This window comes from Aethalodelphis obliquidens, unplaced genomic scaffold (assembly GCF_003676395.1).
Source record: "Aethalodelphis obliquidens isolate GAN/ISIS:26980383/991018 unplaced genomic scaffold, ASM367639v1 scaffold1, whole genome shotgun sequence".
NCBI classification, from domain to species: Eukaryota; Metazoa; Chordata; class Mammalia; order Artiodactyla; family Delphinidae; genus Aethalodelphis; species Aethalodelphis obliquidens.
Window position 1 is genome coordinate 48,193,489 of NW_020837945.1, and position 25,842 is coordinate 48,219,330.

Genomic DNA, 25,842 nt, shown 5'->3' on the forward strand with positions numbered 1-25,842 from the left:
TTCCTAAAGCCCAGCTATTTAGGCGGTAGGTAGCTACTATATCAGAAACTACCATATTCCACTTTCTATGTTAATTGGAACCCTGAACATCACATTTACCAGGTTTGGACTTGGGCACATCTGGACTAGGTGTGGTTTTAGGGCGGGGACGACGACCTGGTCGTTTGGTCTTTGGTGGAGCTGAAGAAAGAAAATCAGCTAGTTAATACACAAAAGGTGGCCCTACAAACTGACCATCAATACTACGTGTATATTAGAAGCACATTTAAGTCCTTTGATTTATTGCGGATACGTATCCTTCTGTTTGCCACTTTCTATCATTATTTACCCAGTTAAATGAGGTCTTGAATAATGGATTTTTATTTTATTTTTTGCCAAATATTTATAAATAACTGTTCAAAAGATCTCTCTATTCTATTTTGAGGTGGAAAATTCAGAACTTTGTACAGCTTGGAGAAGACAGTCTCATTAAATTTTTGAAGGTATATGTTTAACAGGAACATGAGAAAAGTTACTTTTAGAAGCCACTAGGGATAAAAACTAAAATTTATTTGGCCTAAGATTCAAAAGGAAATGTTTTTCGCTTAGCATTTAAAAATCTGCAAATCAACATGGGGTGGGGTGGGGGAAAGGGAGGGTGGGATGAATTGGGAGATTAGGTCGGACATAAATACACTACTATGTGTAAAGTAGATAGCTAGTGGGAAGCTGCTGTACAACACAGGGAGCTCGGCTTGGTGCTCTGTGATGACCTAGATGGGTGGGAAGGGGGGTGGGGTGGGAGGGAGGTCCAAGGGGGAGGGGATATATGTATACTGATACGTATATAGCTGCTTCACTTCAGTGTACAGCAGAAACTAACACAACATTGTAAAGCAATTATACTCCAATAAAAAAAAATCTGTAAATCAGTAACATGTGCAAAAAGGCTTTGAATTCTCAAATTATCTCAGGGAAGGCAACTTTTAAAGAATGAGATATAATTTTTAGACTATAGGATTTAAAATTTTTCTCCAGAGGAATAGAGAACACACACACACAAATGGACATTAATGAACAAATCCATTAATGTGAGCCTGTTAATAGAGATGCCAGCAGTCAGGAAAAGGAAAAAAAGGTAGGTCACTCACTGCATTACCTAATGTTGTTGCTGAAGGTTTAGTTCCCAGTGTTCCAGGTTCTAAGACTGCACGAAAAATGATCAAGAAGGAATCAAAATCAACGGAAAAATGATGAACTTTAGTAAAATATAAAAAATGCTTAATTTTTAAGTACTAAGTTGAGCAATCATAAATGGTGAAACTTTTATCCATATAAGACATTCCTTTTTTATGTAAATAGATTCCTGTGTTTTTAGACAAAATGAACAAAAACGCAGCTGGTCAGTTAAGTTTGGAAAGAGAAATGGAAAAAAAAAAAAGGCATGACTCTCATTTGGAAGATGTAAATGCAATAAAGTAACCAACAGCTCATGTTATGAAGGAAAATGTGAATAACTGGCTAAGACAGCACTAGCAGAACAGTTTTTGCTCTCTTGAAGGAAAAGAAGCTACATAGACTGGGGTGAATTTTTATATTTCTCTCATTTAATGAATTTCCTAGTGACACATCAGGATATTTAGATCTGGAAAGACCATAATGCTTTTCAAGAAAGTCTGCAAATGTTAGAGTTTTGAAAGTAAGAAAAACACCTCTAAAAGTGAAAGCACAAATATGTCCTGGGGAAGCCATGGTCCTCTATGGGAAATAACCAGGTTAAAACAAGCTCAGGACATGGTGCTCAAATACAAGGAGGGACAGCAAGGAATGTGACAAATCAAAATCAGTATGGCTTTCATGGCTGTCTCAGAGCTTCCACTTAAGCACAGGCAGGGAGTTTATCTTCTGGTGAAAATGGCTGAAAGAAAGATCTGAAGGACAACAAAGAAATAATCTTTTGAAAAGCCAAAGCTAAGCACAAAGTTGAACATAGAGGGTGTGAAAGAAAGAGAATTCTTTTTCACTCACTAAAGCAAACTTCATTACCTATTGGCGGCTGTGATGGTGGTGGAGTCTCAGGTTCCAGGGCTGCAATGAAAGCAAGTATTATCAAAGGGGATGCTGATGAGCACCATTTAAGCTAGAAATTAAAGGTCCTTTACCATAATAAGTGTTCTCTCATTGGTGAACCATCAGGTTCTATTGGCTTATGAAATAAAGCTCAATCAGCCTGCAGCCTCTCCACAAACCACAACAGAAGAAAGAATAGAGAATTCTAATTTTTGTTGTCGATTTCTAGCTATTTTCCCCACTACTGTTCCTCGTGCCTGAGGACATATTAAAGGAAGTCAGTGTAGCCTCTCAGAAGTTGTTCACCTGCCATTTTATTTTCATGCAGGACAGTCGGTTTCACCCAAGAAAATGGGAAGAGGCAACAGACCCATCAGACCTGTGACCGTGCCTGAGCTCTGTTAGTTTGGGATGATTTTCAGCCTGACTGGATCTGATATTATTTCACAAAAAATAGGAATGGAACTTACAGTCTAAAAGGGGCCACAAGTGTTCATATGGTGTTCCCCGTATTTACTAGTATCTATTGCTGGTGAACAAATTGATTTACACATGAAATTTATTCCATTTAAATTATCAAATCAATAGAAGTCAGAAAGTAGTCTCAGATTTCATCAAATGCTGAATAAATTGAATAACAATATTATATAAATATTCTGAAAGATAAATTCTCCAATGCCATTCAGATTAGCAGTAAATAAATTATACCTCATGCTGAATATAGTTTGGTTAAAAAGTCTATTTGGGTTTTTTAAAAGAAGATCATCCAATAGAGGTTTCCTATTCTGTAGAACAAAAAGAATTCTTTTCTTTCAAGAAGAAAATAAAAAAGGAAATCAGTTGTTGAAATACAAAGTGAATATTCTTTGACTTTTTTTTTTCTTACAGAAAGAAACCAATTAATATGGCCCCTACTGACCAGCTTAACAGAACTTAAATCATTTTGCACTTATGTATTCCTTATATTACATTTACCAGGGTTATCTCTGATATTTCTGGACTAGGGGGCATGGAAGGTTTGGGGGAAGCATGTAGTGACTCTTTAGCAACTAAAAAAGAAAATATAATAATAAATAATTAGGATAGAGAATTTTCATTTATTCTGAATGCAAGGCACAGGTGTTACTGAAACGTAGCATCATTCATTAGAATGTCTGTGGCCAAAAAAAAGAATTCTGATTTCTCAAGAACTTGTCAGAAATAGATTATAACAGATGAATGGCAGAGCTGCAGTGATGTACGAGATAGAAGTACACTAGGCAAAGCAAAAAAATGTGTGTGTGGGAGAGGGAGGGGGCGTGGCTAAATGTCAGAGTCTACAGGAGAAAGGGAAAATAAATAGTAGATGTCGGTAATTAAATACAATAAATATCAAAAAGCATTCACATCTGAAAATAGCAAAAAACAAAAATTCTCTTGAAACTTTGAGGTTGTAATTCAGGTTTTAATTTCTACAAAGTTGCCTTCTAAAAGTGTGAAAAAGTAAGATTTGGTACTTGTAGCACCTTTTAGCTTTCACAAAGATCAAAGAATGCTGTCTTTTGAATTTTATAAAGAAAAATCAGCATTTTTTAGGTCCTGAGACTGAGGCCAAATAGGTATGGAGCCCCATCAATTAAGCTTCCAATTCACCTGAATATAAAAATATTAAAGTCAGTGTTTATTAAAAGTAAATACATCTTCTGATAAGACTTCCTCTATTTCATAGCCTTAAGGTATTACCGATAAAGGTGCAAAAATGTTCCATAAAAAAAGCTGAGTGGCATGCAAATAACTACACCACTCACCTCAGCACAAAACAAAGAAAACTAAAACCCTCTCATGGATTTGTGGCTAGCAATGAGTACAATTTACTATTCTGTCCACCGTGTCAGAGAAATGCATACAACAAACAGCTGTAATCGGAGGTCTCTCCCTTTTTTTCAGATCGTTAAAAGCTTGAAGAGCCGAACGTCATTACAACCTTAATAATTAACTATGAAGGAAACAATTCTTATTGGATGAGGCAGACAAGTTGGGACATGGTAGATGTCTGGGATTTTTCAAGAAAGTGCTGGATTCTACTTATAAAACAAACCAAAACCAATGTGGGTTTTTACTCATTAGCTTAACCACAAAGGAAAACCAAAGGAAAAGCAGCCTGTATGGAAAGTGAAACAGAAAAACAGGAGAGTGTGAGGAGAGGGCTGAGAAAGGCAATGAATGACTCAAATCAAAAAGCTTTTGGTGGTTTATTTGCTCTCTTGAACCTTGGCAGGAAAAGAAGTATTTAGCAGAGCTATAGTGGTGGTTGCCATAAAATAAATACATTTTAAAAAGCTAAAACCCAAGCAATGGTTTATAGAGAACCAGTCATCACTCTATGTTGCCTCAGGCCACTCAAAGTCAACATGAGTTAGCTTAAGTTTAGGCACAGATTCTGAAGTGGTGATACTTGCTGTTAGGGGAAAAGTGTGGCTATTCTTAGGTGATTAGAAGGTAGAAATCAAAGGAATATAAACCCATTAGCTTCCAAATGATTTCCCCCATTTTAAAGGGAAATGTCAAATTAAGAAATCTCTTTGCTCAAATACCTTAGAGTGATAAGAACACACTCTCCCACCTTGATGTGTATTCATGAATTTCCTCTCAGAAACATTTTATTCCCCCAGAAACCACTAGAAGTAATAATATAGCTTATCATGAATAAATGGTAATAAACATTAGGAGACATTTTTTGATGTTTTCAAATGTTACCTTGTAACAACAGAAATAATTAGATTGGAAAAACATTTACTTAAAGTTGGTGACCCCAAATGGCAGGGGGTGGTGGTGGGATGAATTGGGAGATTAGGATTGACATATATACACTAATATGTATAAAATGGATAACTAATAAGAACCTGCTGTATAAAAAAATAAAATTCAAAAAATAAATAAATAAAAAGTTGGTGACCCAAACATAGAGTAATATTTCTCAAGCTACTTGGTAATAGGTCCCTATTCAAAATACAGCTTAAATGTAAGAGTTACTACCTTATTCTAAAGTCCTCTGGGCATAATTTTAAAATAAATGTACATGAAATCCTTCTCTCAGATAGCTGACTGTCAGAGTTCTATGATTTAAACTGCTAGGGCTCTTGAGTTTTATTAGCTATGCTTCTTTCTCCTAATAACCTCTCTGAGTTAGAATACTTCATTCCATTTCTCTGACTTGGAGACCTCACCCCTGGTCACAGCATCAACTATACTCCCTTTGCCTAATCCATAATTTCTTTCCCTCTGACACCTACAACACCTGGAAATCTCACTGCCTCTTTAAAAGGAGTCATGAGAATTCTCTCTCTGAGCAGTTACGCTTTTCTTCCTTACCCATGTCTTTGCAAAAAACGAATCATGCCCACTTAAGCAGAAAACCTCTTGCTTTAATAATCCTACCTTGTAAATATACATTAATGAAAAATCCATATTACAGTGAGAAATATATTCTTCCCAGAGCTAAGGGGTTAAAGTTTTGATGAAAATAATGAGTTGTGATGAAGTTCCCCATATATAATCTCATACATCAACATTTCAGACTGTTGTAGAGATTCTGGATAGATGGAAAAAACAATTTGATCATTTAACATGTCCTGCAATCCTTGTGCAGGGAATTGTCTCTGTTTTTAATTACATACACAGAATAACCCCTCCCTGCAAAAGAAGAAGAAAAGAAAAAAAACCCTCTTTTCTTCAGCAAAACATCATTAATGTCTCCTGAGAAGTAAACAGAAGTCAGTGTTCGGAAATCAGACCCAATTTAGAAAGAAGCTATAGAACATTAGGGAAATACAACCATTGCTAGTCATGCAGCCCGAGAACTGAGAAGGCCCCCAACAAGGCAGAGTTCTTAGGGGATGGAAAGACTTCTCCACTTCTCAGCTGAAAGGCTACTGTTTAGTGTGATCTGAATTCCAATCAACTTTGGCACTGGAAACTATTTCACAGTCCTAGACAAGGGAGTCCTCAATCCTTCCCACCACTCTATTTCTGTGCTTTCTCTGTGATGGTCATGAACATAATGAAACACCACACAGCTCGGAGAGATGCTATGATAATATCAGAGGAGTTGGCTATAAACGACATCATTTCATCACACTTTCACTCTTTTCATGGAAAGTTATATCAAATACCAAGATGCAAATCAAAATTTCTTGCTCCAAAGAGTGGCATAAAATAACTTTTCAACCCTACTTTTGGAATATCAAAATAAAGCTCAGGGTAATTACCAGGTTTGGTGGGTGTCACTTCTGGACTGAGAGGGATTTTAGGTTTCAAAGAAATAAACTGTGTTTTACTGGGAGCTGGAAAAATAAAGAAACAAAATAATCAACAAATCAATAATTAGTCATTTCAGTGTCTAAAACCGCAAAAGGAAAACCTATACCTCAAGTGCTATAAACCCATCATCTTGGATGATTTTGGATTCCATTAAAATAATACTTCACAGAGCACCATTTAATGAAAATACAGTAATAAATTTTCATCTTTTTGAAAAAGCATTTCAAGAGAAATAGCATTGTCACTAGTCACCACAACTACCCAAAGACAGTGATTTTAACCCATGATTAGAAAACCAAAATCAGTGTAATGATTTTGCACCTTATTTCACATTTCTCAGCCACATCTAAATCTTTAAGCATCAGAAAAGAGAAATGTTTTAAAATTAATATTTACTGATAGGTATAATGTTACGATCTACAGCATAAAGAAATTTTTACTAACACCATAACAGAAAGCTGTTTTGCCAAATGAAGTTGAACTTGAGGGCCTTACGTAAAAAAATGGAGAACTGTGTAAAAGACGCAGCTTTAAAAACAATGGTTGCATAGAAGATGAGAAATCATCAGTGGTTTAACGGCTCTCCAGGGTACAGGATGATGTCTAAATGCTGAGTTCACATCAACCACCACATGGCCAGCTATCCAAAACCATGAAAGTCATGGAGTTGATGTGTACTACGAGATAATTTAGTACTGCTGAAATGATCCAATTAGAACAGTGATTGAGACATTACAGAAAAGCTGGCATACTGGACTTTCCGTGGTGAAATGAAGTAACATATTTACTAAGGACATATTGTTACCCAGTGTTGTCCGTGTAGGTTCAGGGCTTTTAGAAATTTTAGATGTAATTGTTCCAGGACTTGTGGTTCTTTCTGGTGGTGGAAAGGAAAAAAATATATATTAAAATATTCTAGAGACAATAAAAAAAAAACAATCCTCCAAAGAGGAACTGAATGACCTTTTTAAAATCCTGTAATATTTAGTCAGTGTTTACAAAGTATGCAGTGAGTAAAAGTTTGGGGAAAGAACTTTAAAATTTAGTCATAATAGTATAGCTATAAAAAAATTGTAATAAGCAATGGAATATCAAAGCCTGGTTTGTTGAGCATGATTCTGAGTGTACTCTTTGACAATGAAGAGTATCACATCCAGGTTGGTAAACTACCTTTACCTCAAACTCTGTGCCATAATATATGTTGTTCCCCTCTCCTTTTCCTCTAAACCCTACACACATTCTGAGGCTTACATCCTCAACTTGTACTTTCTTTTTCTGAGCTTCCACACAGTATTATAGCTTCACAAGCAGGTTGTATAATCTTACATTGCTCTCATTGTTCATGATATAATCTTAAAAAAAAAAATACAAGCAATTGGAAAGCCAGAGTCATGTCCTCTGCATCTCAGCCATCGCCCTAATGCAAAACTGAAAACATAGTAGTAGGCAACGAAAACAGGAACTGTCTGCCTAATAACACTTAAACTCAGATGCATGCCAGGAAAATAAATTACAGTATATATCACTGTGACAGTAGGACTTGTTTCTATGTTTATACCAAAATTTGCATGCAAGAACATCATTCACTAAAATTGATCTAACAAGAAACAGCAGCATATTACTTAGAAATGTGGAGGTAAATACAAAAGAAACATGCTGAAGAACTGGAGAATGGGTCTCAAGCGTAGAATAGGGTAGGGCAGTGGACTCCTCTTGTTCAATCTAGGCCTTGTAGTACTTTAAAAAAAATCTTTATGTATTACTTTGATTAAAGAAGAGTATTTCCCAGAAAAAAAGAACATTATTCACATAATTTTCAATAAGATCTTATTGAAAATGTTTGATCCTTGTTATTTTACATTAATTATTCATCTTCAGTCAATTCCAAAATTTACAGAGAATGTTTAATCTATAGAATCGTTTCTTTTTGTAAGTAGATGGACATTATCTATTTCGAATTAAATATCCTGAAAGGTTAAAGAGACAGTTATTTACCAGGTTTAGTTCTTGGTGTTTTGGGCCTGAAGCGTCGTTTAGGTGTAGAAGGGACAGATGTAGTTTGCAGGGGAGCTGAAAGAAGATTTAATATAGCTTTGATAAATGGTATTTCCCAGGGGTCAATCAGGTTGTAACTGTAAACTTGTAAACCTCCTGAGGGCAAGAACTGCTTTTTATTTCTTTGTATCCCTAGAATGCCCAGCACTGTGTTTTATACACAGTAGGTGCTCAATAAGTGTTGATTGAGTCAAAAGAAATTAAATTCTATATGAGAATTGAAGGTACATTGTTCACTTAACTGTACTGGAAAGGGAGGACCCTTGTGGGATTTAAGAACACAAGGTACAGTTAAGAACTCAAAAGGTGATTTACTGAACAGCACGGGAGAAACATAAATATTTGAGATTTAGAGAATGGAAGGTTCAGAACTTCTTTAATTCTATATCTCACTACTAACCTCACCAGGAGTTAACGAACTTCATTATTCCAATAAGTTTCTATTATAGAATATATGTGTTTTACTCTTTTATTCATCTTTCTTTATCATATCCAGGATTGCAGAGCCTACTTGATGCTCTTTATACTTAGGCTACTTGGAGAAAAACAGTCTGACCAAGTGGTATCTAAATATGCTAACTGAAGGGAATGTATTTTAAAATAATTATCATCTATAATTTTGCTGTTATTTTCCAGTGGCAAATTTGAAAGAAGTATAGGGAATAACAAGAAGAAAGGGAATAATACTTCAAAATAATGTATGCAAAGACTGAATTTTTATGTCATACACCTGCAACTAATATAATGTTATATATTAATTTTACCTCAATTAAAAAAATACAGAGACACCAAGATTATGAAAATTCTTCGAGGATTATCACAAGGCTAAGTAGGACAGATACCCCAGTTCTTTGAAGAAGTTCATGGTAGAGAATGAAGGGAAATGTTTACTACTGAAAATATTCTGAAAAGGCCAACACATGACTGATTCTTTTTGTCACTTTATCCATTCTTTCAAAGTACACAACTATACGAATGTCATTAGTTACCAGGTGTTGTAGGTTGCATTTCAGGACTGGTAAAGATTTCCAGTTTTTGAGGAACGAATGGTGTTTCACTCGGAGCTGAAAACACAAACACCCCATCCCACCAAATAATTCCAGTTAAAATGAGGTATCTTAAGAGTTTCAGCATGCTTTTAGATGGTGTTACAAAGCACATGCTACAAGGACATGATGAAGGATGAAAAATGCATGAATGTTGTCTTGAAAGCTGGTGGATGAAATGATAATTTAAAGTGGAGAAAAGGTCAGAATGAGATTGTTCAGTAGCTGACTCGAGGCAGACTCAATGCATGGAAGAGAGGTGATACAGGCCACAAACACACGAGATGGGAGGATATGGATGATGATGTCCATGCAGTTTTCAAAGCTTTTCATTCCTTTAAGGATGGAAAAAATAACATCTATTACGGTTTAAAAAGAAAAAAGAGAGAGAGAGCCCAAAATGGAACATAAGATGCCTGCATTACAGGAAAAAATATATATTATATTCAGAAATAGGAAAGAAATAAATGATTAGATGTGATGGAATTAAATGGTCATTTGGAAGAAAGGCATTTACATGGATTTTCTTTCGATGGAAAACAAAGCACAATTTTTCTGTTAAAAACATTACCCAGTGTTGCCCTTGGCTGTTCAAGAGTTCTAGAAGTTTTAGATGGGACAGAATCCAGAAATGGATCGCTTGTTGCTGTTGGAATAAATGTCAACATTTTTAAAAGCAGTAGAAGGCCCCAGGAATAAAATACAAATTCCAGAGTAATAAATTATGCCTCAAATGGGGAAAAATATCAAGAACACTTGAGAGATTGCTGACCAACATTTGAAAACTAGTGATTCATTAGGAGTTGAAGATGACCTCATTTTTAAAAACATGCAAACTTCAAATGTTAAACCATGATAAAACCATGTTTCATATATTGAACTGTTTTCAACTGGTTTTTCTGGTTCCTTCCCTCTGTGTCTTAAACTGCTAGCTGAATCTACTCTTAGCATTCTGTTTCATTTCTTAACATTTTCTGCTACTATTTAAAATTATTTGCCTTTATTTATCATGGCACCAATAGAGCTAAGATAAGGCTACACACACACACACACAAATACCAGACATATGTCTTTGTGTGGCAGAGACCAGTATTATATACTTTGAATCTCCTGCAGTACCTAGTTTAGTAAGTGCTCAATAAATACTTGCTAGAAGGAACTATTGGACTGAATTAAACTCACCGTAGATGGATCAGTAAGTGAATGTCAAACGTTAGACCCAACTGAACTTCTATAGACAAATGAGCGACATGATTGCTCGAGAGACGGATTTCTCACCTTGGCACTATTGCCCTTTAGGGCTGGATGACTCTGGTGTGGGAGCTGTCCTGTGCATTGCAGGGCGTTTAGCAGCATCCCTGGCCTCTACCCACTAGATGTCAGTAAGACCTTCCCCAGATACCAAAAGTATATCTAGCCATGGCCAAATGTTTCCTCAGGAGGAAGGGAGCAAAATCACCCCCACTGGAGAACCACTACACCAGGGAAAACTAAGAACCTAAAAGCTTTTTAGAATGACTCTGAACAACAGAGAGATAGGCCATTATTCTACTGTGCCTCAGTGGCAACCTAATCTATCTGCATCTCCCACATGTGGCAGAGTTTATTTACTGATGGATGTGAAGAAATAATCATTCAATGGGAGAGGTGGGTAGAATTCATCTCCCTGACACAGATTGCCATGTCTCTCCTGTGGAGCTCTAGAGAGCGCACTTTTTCATTCGGCAAAAATGAAAGGGAGAACTAGGTGCAGTATTGTCAGAATACCTGGCATCCAAAAACAAGAATTGAGAGGCTGGGTGTACCTGTGTGGGGCTCTGATATTTCAGGCTCATCTGATGTTGTAGGGCTTGAGAAAACATCATAAGTGGCTTTTAAAAGAAAAGGTAAAACAAAAAAGAAGATGTTAATTTTAATTTTAAAAAATTTCATGACATATTTTCATGCTGGCTGAAAGAGGACATTTTCATGTAGGTGTTAGTGAGCTTTGGCTGTGGGCTACTGGTCACGTCAGCAACGTGTAAGCAATCACTAAAAGACTTGCCTCTAGTCCTTCTTGCCCTGAACTAAAGGCCTTTATGCAGTAAGCCCTGACACTGACCCCTAGGGTGATGTGAGCATAGTGCTATTTACAAGGAAGCAGTGCCAGCTGTAAATCAAATAGCTTCAAAGAGTACAAACATAAATGAAATCAGATGGCAATTTGAGAATTCCAAAGAAGGAAACAGCAGTCACACTGAGGTAATTTGCACAGAGACTACAGCTTAGTCTTTGTACTTAGTAAAAGTTACCATCATGATGTCTGGATAGTACTTTACAGTTTGCACAGCACTTTGCAGGTTGTACAGCACTTTATAGTTTGCACAGCGTTTTCTCATATATCAACTTATTTAACTCTCTTAACATCCCTGAGAAATAGGTGAGGTAGACATTAACCCCATGTTATGGACAATGGGGTAGTAGCTCCATTTTCTAGATGATAAAATTGAGATTCACTTAGCAGAGGACATTTGCTAGTGGTCACGCACTGGGACTGTCAAATTCGATGTATTTCCCATTCCATTAGCAGGGCCAGGAATGGCAGAGTTAAGACCAGCACCTTCCTCTTGTCCCATCCTTCCTGCCATTTTACCTAGAGGCAGCTTTCTACATTCCTCCATGGAGCCAAAAGCCCATCTATAATCTAGGTGGGTTTAAAGATAAGTTTTATATTCTACATAAAGAAAAGTAGGGTGACCTTAACAATACAGCTTGATTTTAATGTAGGGATAATTTTCACGTTCACTTAAGAGTTGAATTTGCAAGCAAAAACAGCATCAAAATTAGAAAGTTCCCATTTCTGTACAAAGAGCCGTCACCATGGTAATGAGAGGTATAGAGGAAGCATGAACTGTCAGGAGGCAGGTGTCACTTCCCTTGCCCATTGAAAATGGCTGTACAGAAATAAACTATAAAGGCAGGAGCTCATGGGAAAATTTACACATTGGGGCTACTTGTAATTTAGTGACAGTGTAATGATACTGAACCATTGCTAGTTGAAGCTGTAGGGAAGCTAAGATCAGAGAATGCGACACAGTCTGATATGCAGAGAGGGTAATTATATTGCACTGCATACAAAAGAGGCAGGAAATATATTTCAGTTTGTGAAGGTGAATCTACTGCTTTGCAAAATCTTCAAAAAAGAAAGAATATTATGAGTTAAAATATGCAGATATCCCAAGAGTAAATTTATTACCTTGCAATGTAAAGCTTTCTTTAGTCTAGCTACAGTTTTAAAGGGTCAGATAAGAATGACTCATCTTTCAAAGGACAAAAATGTTGGCAGCTGCTGATCTTAGGTTCACTTTAAGCCAATTTCAAATCATGGATCCAGCAAAGTCAGCTCGCTCTAACTACTAGACAAATCAGGAAAACTTTACCAACTTGTATTTAAACCCCTTGTACTAGGTAAGAAATTGTGAATTAATAGCTGACTTATTTATATTTTATACTGTTGCTTTTGAAAAACACCATACTGTCTATATGTTATCCTAACTCCCACATTTCCCGTCCATCTAGTGACACTGGACCAACTTTCTTATATTCTTGTACTCTATTCCAAGAGATGATATTTATTCACCCTCTTTCTACTTCTTTTCCATATTAACAAGGACCTTCCATCCTGGAGGTTCCAAGCCAGGCCTCCATCTTCCCTCAAGTTATTCCCAGAAGACACTGTCCTGGAGAAAGAAGCCCTCCTTCCATCATCCTCTGGCAATTGTGACTCACATCTGAAAGTTCCCAACTGTCAGGGACCTCTTACTTCCAAACATTTTCTCAAATATAATAAAGATTAACGTCACATGTTTGCCAGCAGGTTTGGTCCCTGATATGTTTATTTCTGGAGTTTCTGATAGCTGAGTGCTAAAAACACACAAACACCACTCGCTGGAAGTTTTATGTTGTTTGGGCAGCTCTGAGAAGCACACTACTACCTCATTTCATGGGTTGAACAAGAGTTTTTGACTCTGAAGTAATGGATGTCAGAGGATAAGACAGGGTGGAAATTAGAGTTCTCCAAAAATCAACCACTCTTGACTTCTTTACAAAACTCTTGATACAAACAGATGGAAAGATATACCATGTTCTTGGATTGGAAGAATCAATATGGTGAAAATGACTCTACTACCCAAAGCAATCTACAGATTCAATGAAATCCCTATCAAACTACCAATGGCATTTTTCACAGAATTAGAACAAAAAAAATCACAATCTGTATGGAAACACAAAAGACCCCAAATAGCCAAAGCAGTCTTGAGGGAAAAAAACGGAGCTGAAGGAATCAGGCTCCCAAACTTCAGACTATACTACAAAGCTACAGTAATCAAGACAGTATGGTACTGGCACAAAAACAGAAAGACAGATCAATGGAACAGGATAGAAAGCCCAGAGATAAACCATGCACCTATGGTCAACTAAACTATGACAAATGAGGCAAGGATATACAATGGAGAAAAGACAGTCTCTTCAATAAGTGGTGCTGGGAGAACTGGACAGCTACATGTAAAAGAATGAAATTAGAGCACTCCTTAACACCATACACAAAAATAAACTCAAAATGGATTAGAGGCCTAAATGTAAGACCAGACACTATAAAACTCTTAGAGGAAAACATAGGCAGAACACTCTTTGACATAAATCACAGCAAGATCTTTTTTGATCCACCTCCTAGAGAAACGGAAATAAAAACAAAAATAAACAAATGGGACCTAATGAAACTTAAACGCTTTTTCACAGCAAAGGGAACTACAAACAAGATGAACAGACAACCCTCAGAATGGGAGAAAATATTTGCAAACGAATCAAGAGACAAAGGATTAATCTCCAAAATATATAAACAACTCATGCAGCTCAGTATTAAAAAAACAAATAACCCAATCCAAAAATGGGCAGAAGACCTAAATAGACATTTCTCCAAAGAGGACATACAGATGGCCAAGAAGCACATGAAAAGCTGCTCAATGTCACTAATTGCTAGAGAAATGCAAGTCAAAACTACAATGAGGTATCACCTCACACCAGCTAGAATGGGCATCATCAGAAAATCTACAAACAACAAATGCTGGAGAGGGTGTGGAGAAAAGGGAACCCTCTTGCACTGTTAGTGGGAATGTAAATTGATACAGCCACTATGGAGAACAGTATGGAGGTTCCTTAAAAAACTAAAAATAGAATTACCATATGACCCAGCAATCCCACTACTGGACTTATACCCAGAGAAAACCATAATTCAAAAAGACACATGCACCCCAATGTTCATTGCAGCTCTATTTACAATAGCAGGGACATGGAAGCAACCTAAATGCCCATCGACAGATGAATGGATGAAAAAGATGTGGTACATATACACAATGGAATATTACTCAGCCATAAAAAGGAATGAAATTGGGTCATTTGTAGAGACGTGGATGGATCTAGAGACTGTCATACATTGTGAAGTAAGTCGGAAAGAGAAAAACAAATATCGTATATTAACGCATATATGTGGAACCTAGAAAAATGGTACAGATGAACCAGTTTGCAGGGCAGAAATTGAGACACAGATGCAGAGAACAAATGTATGGACACCAAGGGGAGAAACTGGTGGGGGGAGGTGTGGTGGTGTGATGAATTGGGAGATTGGTATTGACATATATACACCAATATGTATAAAATGGATAACTAGTAAGAAACTGCTGTATAAAAAAATACATAAAATTTAAGAAAAACCTGAAAAAACAAAAACCCCCACAAAACTCTTGTAAATATACTTCTTTCTATACCAGAATGAAACACAGGAAATGCTTAGGTATCCCTGGTTTTTAAAGGGCTTCTCCAGCTATAAAATTGATAAATAGCTAAGAGGGGTAAACCCTTCTATTTTTTAGACTCTACATGCCATCATGCATTATTGTTTAGAGGCAAACATCTTCTGTCACCCATGTTTACTTTAGTGGGTGACATTCTCCAGCCATTTGTCATTAAGCACTCTTTCTAATCTTGCACTCACAGAATATAAATGGGACTAAAATTTGCAGAAGTCTAATGCTAGTAAAATAGGCAGTTCAATTCAAAGGCTATAAAAAGCAATTTTAGTTTCTTTCAAAAAACAGTAATGGTTTATAATCACGATAACTAAATTTTATTTTTATATTTTTCAGAGAAAAAAATAATATGAAATAAGCCACACTACAATTTTCTCGTTTGCTTATAACTTCCTAAAACTACATTGCTAAATTATGTTTTGTTGGCTGTACATTTTATTTTTACTTTTAAAAAACTGATTAGATGCAAATTCCATAATAAAAATACTTTGATATTGCTCTGGAAACATATGATGGCACACAGACAGGGCCTTTACAATGATCAAGAATTCATCAATTTATCTTATTCAAATTCCATGAATATTAATAACTATGTGAAAGACTTTTTTGTTGGACTGTTTCTAAATTTATTATTTTTTTATTGAAGTATAGTTGATTTAAAATGTGCTAGCTTCTGGTGTACAGCAAAGTAATTCAGATATATATATATACATATATATATACATATATATGTATATATATATGTATTTTTTCAGATTCTTTTCCCTTATAGTTTTTTTTTTAAACATCTTTATTGGAGTATAATTGCTTTACAATGGTGTGTTACTTTCTGCTTTATAACAAAGTGAATCAGCTATACATATACATATATTCCCACATCTCCTCTCTCTTGCATCTCCCTCCCACTCTCCCTTATAGTTTATTACAAGATATTGAATATAGTTCCCTGTGCTATACAGTAGGATCTTGTTGTTTAACTCTTTTTTTTTTTTTTTTTTTTGCTGTACGCGGGCCTCTCACTGTTGTGGCCTCTCCCGTTGCAGAGCACAGGCTCCGGACGCGCAGGCTCAGTGGCCATGGCTCACGGGCCCAGCCGCTCCACGGCATGTGGGACCTTCCTGGACCAGGGCACGAACCCGTGTCCCCTGCATCGGCAGGCGGACTCTCAACCACTGTGCCACCAAGGAAGTCCCTAACTCTTTTATATATAGTAGTTTGTATCTGCTAATCCCAAACTCCTAATTTATCCCTCCTCACCCCCTTTCTCCTTTGTTAACCATAAGTTTGTTTTCTATGTCTGTGAGTCCGTTTCTGTTTTGTAAATAAATTCATTTGTATCATTTTCTAGAGTCCATATATAAGTAGTATCGTATGATATTTGTCTTTCCCTGTCTGACTTATTTCACTTAGTATGATAATCTCTAGGTTCATCTATGTTGCTACAAATGGCATTATTCCATCTTTTTTTTTTTACGGTGAATAATATTCCACTGCATATGTATAAAGACTCCTTTTTAAATTCTTAGATGAAAGACCTCGTGACCTCATTAGGATAGAAACTGTGCCTGTCATGCTCTTTATGGTCTTCAAGGTTTACCCCAGAGCCTTGTACATGGGAAGACTCAATGGAATTAATAATCGGCTAGATTTCCGTTACAATGAACAAATAACAATGAGTTTGACAGTTGGGTAGTTTATGCTCTTAGTAAGGATAGATGAGAATAAATGAACAGATCCTTTATTTATTTTATAACACACATATGCGTGCACACAAATCTCTCCCTCTACTACACAATTACCTGCCATATGCTTGCGTGGCCATACCCTGCCATGGAAATAGAATCCTAAACACACATATAAAGACACAAGGGGAAAATACAACAGGACCATCAATAAGTAGCTGGATGAGAAAAGCAGTTATAAACACCACACACAGAGTTCTCAGTACCATTTAAATAAGTACATAAAGCTCCTTCATATCATGGAAAAATAAAATACCTTTCCGGTTGGCCTTGAAATTTGTGAATATATTGCCTGCAAGAAAATGCTCATGAAGCAAAACCGAAGGCTGCAGCTGTAAATCTCTAAGAGGCCACTGTAAATCCGTAAACCATCTGTATACTTAAATTCTATTTTCCTGATCTCAAAGCATCCACGCCACCATTTATTCCTATTTTTTCTCCTCTCTAGGGCTTAATTCAGTCTGGTGGGCCAGATCTATGCTAATCAACACCTCATAGGAAGACAATAAGGTCCAAATGCAGAGTTCAACCTCTTTTCAACCACTGTGAGCAAACCACTTGTGGCCGAAACTTTCCAACCAGTATACCACTCCTCAGGCATGCTGATCACTTCAGCTTTCAAGACTTTAAATAATTTATAGAGCTTAAGTGCATATAGCAATTTACTAAAGTTCTACAAAGTACTGAAAGAATGAAACACTGAAAATAATTAGTAATGAACTCCTAAAGGGAGCTCCCAAAGTGGATTCTAATGAAAAGACTGAGGCAGGCCATCCTCAGTTCTGTCAAGGGAAGTCTCTAAAGATAACTGTTTATTGCTCAAGGGGAAATAATTATGCCAGAAGGAACTGTCATCTTAGTAATAAGTTACTGTACAATTAGAGGGAAAAGTCAGTTTGTCTGGGCATGCTAGGGGAAGAACAGGCTGGAGAGTTTTCTAAGGATGCAAATAAGCACACTGGATCATCTAGGGTTATATGAAGAAATCATTTTTTTTTTTATTTGATTAAGGTTCAAATCCCTCCTGGTACTAAATAGTGGTCTTTTAAGGGGATGACCAAGTAAATTAAGGACGCTTAACACTGATAGCATTAGCAAGCCAGAAACAGAACATTGATTTCTATCCTCCTTCTCCAACCATGTTCTACTGGCTACCTTCCAGTAGAACATAAGACTAATTCTATTGCATCACCAGAAAGATGGACTTTTCTGAATGACTGTTATAAGCATTTAAGTATTTCTAAAATATGGCCAACTTTCTTTTGATTTAGAATTTATAAATAAGTTTACATTCTGGCACATAGTTAAAGAGCATATTTTTATAATTTCCTTTCTGTCCTTTAAGAAAAGGTGGATTTGCTAAGGAAAGCAAAATCAGTCAATCCCACTTGAACATACTTTAGAGAAAGTTTAAACGAAGTACAATTCCAAATAATGAGATCACAAAATGCAGCCCTAATGAAGGATTGGGGCCAATAGACTAAAAGTAGGGAAGAGTATGTTTGATGACTGCACTTCTCAGATTTCCTAGGACACTCCAAATTCCAAATACCCTGTCCCACTCTTGCCATCAACTACTGAAATGATTTCAATATTCGACATGCAAGTTAGAATTTCCACATAACTTTTTATTGACAAAAGTAATACAGAAATCTTTTTAAGAGCATGCATTCTGATTATTTGATACAGAGTATGAAGTAAATGTGGAAAACAAATCCAGTAAACGTTGAAGGAAAATGAGTTTTACAAAAGGTACTGATAAACCACCTTTAATGGTTGATAAAGAAACAAGCAGCCCCTGGCATCCAGGTGCTGGTCAGGCACTCACAGCTAGGCTGTTGTGTTCACCTACGGAACATCGACAATTGAAAAGAACATCAACATCAGACAAGTTCACTTGGTGACAAAGATGGACCAAGACAAAAACAAGACCATTCTGTAACTGTGTGGGACACAAACGCATGAACACAAAAATTACTGTCCTCATATTCTGGCTAATATCTTTACCAGTCACAGCTTTAGTCTCACTCTTCTTTTCTTGCCTTCTAGTTAAGAATTCTTAAGACATTCTGTCACAAATTATTCCTATTTTCAGACAGCATCCAATTCAGAGCAAAGCTTCACTTCCTTAAACACTCCCCAGGATCACCTAACACAAGACTAAATCCCATAACATCCTCTTACTAACAGATCCACAGTTCCTCATGGTCTGCATTCTCCATTGTTACAAAAAGTAAATAAACCTAACTCTGTTCAAATACAGGTGTGTTCCTGGTGGTCTTTGGCTGAAGGTAATTGACATAGTAAATACAGATGCATTGCATGCCAAGAGAGAAAACAAAATATGTTCATTTCGCTATAATAATGTCATTAATACCAGCTGAAATATATCATTTCTTCAAAAGATGTAACAACTAAAAATGAGACCACTGATTTTATGGACTGGCATTCAAGTACTATCTCTGCCTCTCTCTCTCCTTAATTCTCAAATTATTGCATTAGGAAGCCATGTGAGTAACTGGAAAATACAATAATCATACATGTTGAAACTAAATAGGAAATAGAAACTTAGTGCCTGTGTAAGTTCACACAAAGTCAATTGAGAACCAAAGGGTGAAATGAATAAAAGCGTTGTGTGAATATACCAACTCTTTAAATCACAAGTAACACATTTGATGAATTTTAATTTGAAATTTAACACGTTAGGAAGATGCCACAGAATATTTATACAAGAGGTAGATGGGAGTGTTAAAAATATTAGCAGAAACAAGAAATACTTAATCGCCCACTTTAAGAAACCAATTTTACATTGATTTCAGGCCTCCTGTCCTATAACTGATCACATTCGATGCTTCTTATCTGTACCATGTGAAGTATTACAGACTACAGTGTTAAGGCAGCGCTTCTTAAACTTTAATACTCACACAAATCACCTGGAGATCTTGTTAAAAAGCAGATCCTGATTCAACAGATTTGAAGTAGAGCCCAAGATTCTGCCTTTCTAACAAGCTCCCTGGTGATGCCAATGCTCTCTCTCCAAACATCATACCAAGTAGCCCAGTCATAACAATTCAGTGTTGTAAGGGCTGGCTAGGAAGTTTCTGTGGCTTATGCGTATGCCTGCAATCATACCTACCGAACTGTTACAGCCCATGACAGGCCCACACACTTCATCTAGAGACAGCTGGCAGTCGACAGTTTTTGGAAGTTCTCTGGCAGCCTAAGGTGGCCCTAGCAGGAGGGAAGCAGCTGAAAAATGAAACTGCTTCCTGCGGCATTAGCAACTATTCATACTCCACCGGGCAAAACCAGAATATTCCTTTTCTGTAATTAAGGCAAAAGGAACCTTTCTTTTACTGGGAATTCCAATCTCATCTATCTTTGTCTCTTTGTAACTCTACAACATTCACCTGCAAACATATTTTCCCTACCCCCCCCCCCAAAGCTTGCTTCAATTCAGGCTTATATATAATTCATATCCTAGGCATTGAAATTTCATAAGTGGTTTCCTGGAGGTTTTGGTCAGTTTGCTCTTAACTAATCATAAACACCAAAAATCTAGAGGTTGCTCAAGAGAAACCAGGAAGACCTTATATGCCCTGTGTTTACAGCCCAGAAGTTGAGAGATAAAAGGGACCTAAGTGTTCTACTAACTCAGTGGGCCCCAACAGTCTTTGGTTTGGAAGATGTGATACTTGTAAAGGACGTGGGGGTTAGGCCAGCTGGGCCACCGTGCAGCAGATAAACCATCACACACGCCCACAGACTAGCATTGTTCCACAGTGTGCAGTGCAGCTGTGCCTCTGTGTTAACAGAACTAGAGGCTCAGTATGAAAGTCCACCCAGAGCCTGGATTTTAGACTCAGGTGACCTGAATTCTGAAGGTGTTCTTGCACCCACATTGAGTAATGGCACTAGAATTTCAGGGTCAGTGACATGGGGAATCAAGGCTTAGAAAGACCTAATTTAAGGCTTCTCTGTATTGGCTGACAACTATAACCAACTTATAAGTGTTTTCCCACGTGAGTAAACTAGGGAGGACCGTAACAGACATGCTTACTTCATTTGATGCCATCCTTGTATCTTTTGCTAAGATCTGAATCAATTACACTCACCAGAGAAAGGATCATTTGACTAAGATCTATGTGTCTGTAGGCTCATTCTCATCCTTTCTCAAACCAATCCTGTGCTGGACTCCTTTCTGGAGGATACCACCAAATGGGGGTGTGTTTAACATCATTACATGAACTTCTAACTACATTATATACTAATTATATATACTCAAAAAAATCACCACTAGAAGGTTCACAAAATTAAAATACAAATAAGTAAAACAAAAATCATAGAAGTAATCACACAAAATGGTTTTTGAGGTTTTCTTATAATTCTCACATGCTGAATATTTTCTTTAGTTGACCACTAGACATCAAAGAAAAGACGTAAACGCAAAAACTCTTTAATTGAGAAAAATCTATTTTTTAAAAAGGAAGCTATTTCACTCAATCAATTTTAGTGTTGGAACACAAGAATTCTCGGGAGAAAAAACCAATTGCTATAGTTTACAAAAGAGCAAACCAGGATCCAGGAAAGTAGAGAAAAATAGCTAAAATATGTGGTTGGTAGTAAAGCCAGAACTGGAACCAAGGTCCAGTATTAGTGCCAAGACCTGTGGTCTTTCCTCTATATCACAATATTTTTACATATTTTAGGACATATTTTATGTTTACATATTTTATTATTTCAGTAATAATATCTTGCACAAAGTAAACTCTCAAATGTTCATTAGATATTTTACTGAAAAAGAGGCAAATATCTAACTGCAAGGGAAATATTAAATTCATACTCTTAAATCAGATCACGATGGGATTCTTATTTTTGTTACTGCTCTCATGTCACTAAAGAGATCTCTAGAAATTCAATGAGCCAATTCACAGTTCACCTTCTAGCCAGACTTCTAACTGTATATCCAGACATTAAAACACAGATCTTTAAAACAAATGTAAAAGCATTTTGCTTTTGTATTGAAAAAAAATAAAATTCATCTAAGCATCAAGAATGGATTATAACTTTACCATTTACTACAAAGTATATGGATAATCAACTAAACAACCTATAAAAATAAAAACGAGAAGTTATTCCATAGTGTTGCTCCAATCTATTTTTTAAAAAAAGAATGCAATTACCAGTTTGAGGCAGCAGAATTTTGGAATCTTCAGATATTTTACGTGTAGGCACAATCCATGGCTTTTGACTTGAAGCTACAGCAAAAAAGAAATGGAATTCACTGAGAATTTTTTTGAGAGGATAAAGAGACAGAAATAGGTTGCTGGTGTGGTTAAGTGGCTACCAGTAGCCTGAAATAAAAAACACATACTGATCCAATTAAACATTATCACATATGAAGAAGAAACCAATATACACCCATTCAGAGAGCATTTGAGTAGAGACTAGAAGGAGACTAGAGTTTGGTGTCATACTCTCACCTTTTTGAGGACGGAAAACTAACTAAATGGGCTATATATGGAATTAATAGATTGATAATTGTTACTGAATTTGTAGAAAATCCAATCAGAGAAATAGTTGTTTTTGGATTTTTTTTTTTTTAAACCAATCAACCACTTGTTTGTGTGAGTTGACTGAATTCAGCAGTTCATTGAGGTTTGCATAGATAAGATCCAGTAAACGTGTCCTACAGAATTAAGCAATCACCACCCACGTCCTAACACCAGATTTAAGGTGCTGTTATTACCCAAGGTGCCCCCAGCTTTCTCAAAAGGGAAGGGTGTTTTTGCCTGAGGAAATTCTGGAAGGCTTTTCGGAGCTGCAATGAAACACACAAGAAATGTTATGGCTTGAAGTGTGAGTAAGAGAAAAGGTTTTTAAAATCTCAAGCTTCAAAAACAAACACACAAATGCAAATTACTCAGGTAAGGTAAGGGACTGTTACTAGTATATATTTCTTACTCCTGTGTTTCAATGATGGATAATATAAGACAGCTTCTTTTTCTATTTTGTATAATAAAGCCACTGCATTTGAGGAGTTTGGGTTCTTTCTTTCACCCTTATTAAACTAGTGTCCTAATTTCTTCAGCTCTGCGTATGTGTTCCCAGATATATTAAGTTTAAACTCAAGTCAAGCACCAAACACATATGAACTAGAAAATGTCTGTCCAATAGTTTTTAAAAATAGAATTTCAGTAACTATGTGACTTTATATTTAAGCTCCCCCAACAACTTTTTTGATATTGCAGGTAAATTCTAAGGATTCTAAGAAGCAGTCTGCAGAAATATCATAAATATATCTTCTCTTTCAAGAGAAACAGTTGAGTAAAAAGATATTTAGGAAAAATATAGAAAATAATTTATTCAGTGACACAATAATGTTGAATTAAAAGAATCAAATATAATATCAAAATATGACTACCCCCAAGAAAAATTACCAAAGGATTTGTCATAGAGAAAGACTCTTTAGGATCCTAGATTATAAAATAAAGAATTTATAACATTTAAGGGCTTGGTATTGGAGAGTCTACTGTTCTATAAGCCATGTGTCCCTTCTTTTCTGTGAGGAGATAAATTTGAATGAATTAGCCTAAGGACTTCTTTCAAGCATGCATAATATTTCCAAGGTAATAATAAGCTGCAGTGTTTAATAATTTTTACCTAGAGTGCTCAGTGGCAATTCAAACCTAGGTATTAAAATAGTTTGCGGTGTTTCGGGGGTCCTTCCCCTAAGAACTGCAATAAAGAAGAATTCAGTTAGAAACTCCCTGAGTCGGGATTTGACGTTGTGGCTTAACCATGTCACGTGAGGCATGCTCATAACAGAGGGTGCACTGGGCAGCTGATGCCTTTCATGGAAATAGCTGGCTTTCTCTGGAAAAAGTTTTACATAGTTATAATTTGAAGGTATACGTTCAAATGGCCATGGTGTGGCATGGAAGATCAACATCACAAGTACAGAACAAAATACGTACATGCTGTTCTTTTTTTTTTTTTTTTTTGGAGAAGAGAATAAAGCAGGTTAGATTCTCTTGGGCCAAGAAGCAGCTAACTTGCATGACATGAAATTCTTAGTAAAAGGCATGTCACTTCGGGGGATTCTCCTTAAGTTTAGTACACACAAGACTTGGAAAAGCCAACTGAAATGGAAAGCACAGACATAGTCAAGACTCTCACTCCTCCAAGCTTTGTAGGTTAAAAGGTTGGCATTGTTTTTCTATACCTCCCAAGAGACTGGTAAAAAGGGTGTACAGTTAGCATATAGCAACCAGAGCTGCCTAGAATATTAGTCATCAGGATCAAGGTATGTCGTTAACACTTTAATGGAATTGGTCTGAGAAACAGAAGATGAACTACTGCCAGTAAGGTAGGAAAGAAAGTGGGGAGGATGGGAAGCCAAGGCATTGGGGTTACTTTTGTATGACGGTTGGGAGGGTCTTTTTTTTTTTTTTTTTTTTTAAGAAAAAAAGTTCTTAGAATTACCCGGTATTGTTTCTGAAATGTCTAATGCACTAGACACAGTGGGTTTAGTGGTTCTTGGAACTGATTCAGGAGTCACTGGAAGGTAAAAAAGATGACTTTACAAATTAAGATAAATGATGAAACAACTCAAGACAATAAGGCACTTTCGTTGCCTTTTGGAATTAGAACTGACACTTACACGGACTAATTCTTTTCAAGTTAATTATGTTAAGGGCTCCCTGGCTTGTGTCTGAACTGACACCTCCTCCCAACCCTTCCTTTCTGGGTTTGTCCACTTTCCATGTGTTCCAAAAAGCACGTGGAATTGACCCCCATGGAAGCATTTATCAGTTTAATCATAATTTTGGGTCTGCCCTTTTTTCTTAGCACAAAGTCTGCAGTATAGTAAGCAAGCACATGATAAATATTTATTAAACAAGTTAATAAATGGGCAGATAACATAATGACCCAGGTCAAAAAGATTTATTTAGAACTATTACATTTTAAAGACTTCTCTCTTCCAAACTGTAGTCAACATGCAAAGCTTGGAACTGGGCTGAAATTATGAGGATTCAAATGCTCAGTCACAGGGTTGTTTCAAGTGCTAGATCAAAGGTAAAGATGACCTTCAGGTAAATAGTTTTTGAGGAATAAGAACCAGGATCACTGAGATTTGGAATGAATTGTGAGCTACACAATTCCAGAATTTTGTAGGGTAAGGATATGAAATAAACACAGTGACACTGAATAATGAATTATGGTGTTTGCCTAAGTGTTTCTGAAGTGGAAAATCCTGAGGAAGGTTTGGCAGAGAGCTAAGAACTCTGTTGACTCTCCCATCAGATACTATGCCAAGAGAAGAAGTGTAGTTGGGAATGCTTTTCTTGGTATTGGCTAATTATATTGAAATCAGAAAACTACCTAGGAATTTCATTCAAATAGCTTATTCCAGCATCAGAGTCTACCCTTGCTCCAACTCCCATGAAGGTGGGGGATGGAAGGTCCATTTCTCACCTTTAGGTAGGACCAAGTACTTCTTACTCTGTCAGAAATATTTCTACTTGAATAGGTTTCTAGAAATCAAGCCATTTTATTTCCCCACCAATCTTTATTTTCTCTGGACTAGTTAGGAGTCCAAGAGTTTAGTACAAGGTAAATATCACTGATATTTCAATTTATGGCAATTTTATGGGTTAAGAAATTCACTTTAGATTGGAGTTACTTTGCTAAATGTAGATTTGGAGGAATTCTTGCCAGATATTTGTTTCACAGAGCTCTGGATGAAGTGGTATTGCTCTGGCAAAAACTCTGTAGTTCAGAGAATAACGTGTCCCCAGTGGGTTG

General features: G+C 36.5%; 1 protein-coding gene across 1 annotated transcript in view; it reads right to left on the reverse strand.

Moving 5' to 3' along the window:
- The window catches only part of ABI3BP (ABI family member 3 binding protein), a 263,592-nt gene that overhangs the window by 102,307 nt on the left and 135,443 nt on the right, over positions 1–25,842 (reverse strand). Inside the window, exons 11-21 of the mRNA XM_027103558.1 lie at positions 24,520–24,594; positions 22,218–22,292; positions 11,255–11,320; positions 10,021–10,095; positions 9,393–9,467; positions 8,344–8,418; positions 7,154–7,225; positions 6,297–6,371; positions 2,026–2,067; positions 1,139–1,186; positions 100–180 (exon numbers count right to left, since the gene is read on the reverse strand). Of these exons, the coding sequence (XP_026959359.1) occupies positions 100–180; positions 1,139–1,186; positions 2,026–2,067; positions 6,297–6,371; positions 7,154–7,225; positions 8,344–8,418; positions 9,393–9,467; positions 10,021–10,095; positions 11,255–11,320; positions 22,218–22,292; positions 24,520–24,594 (759 nt within the window). The remainder of the gene's footprint in view (positions 1–99; positions 181–1,138; positions 1,187–2,025; positions 2,068–6,296; positions 6,372–7,153; positions 7,226–8,343; positions 8,419–9,392; positions 9,468–10,020; positions 10,096–11,254; positions 11,321–22,217; positions 22,293–24,519; positions 24,595–25,842) is intronic.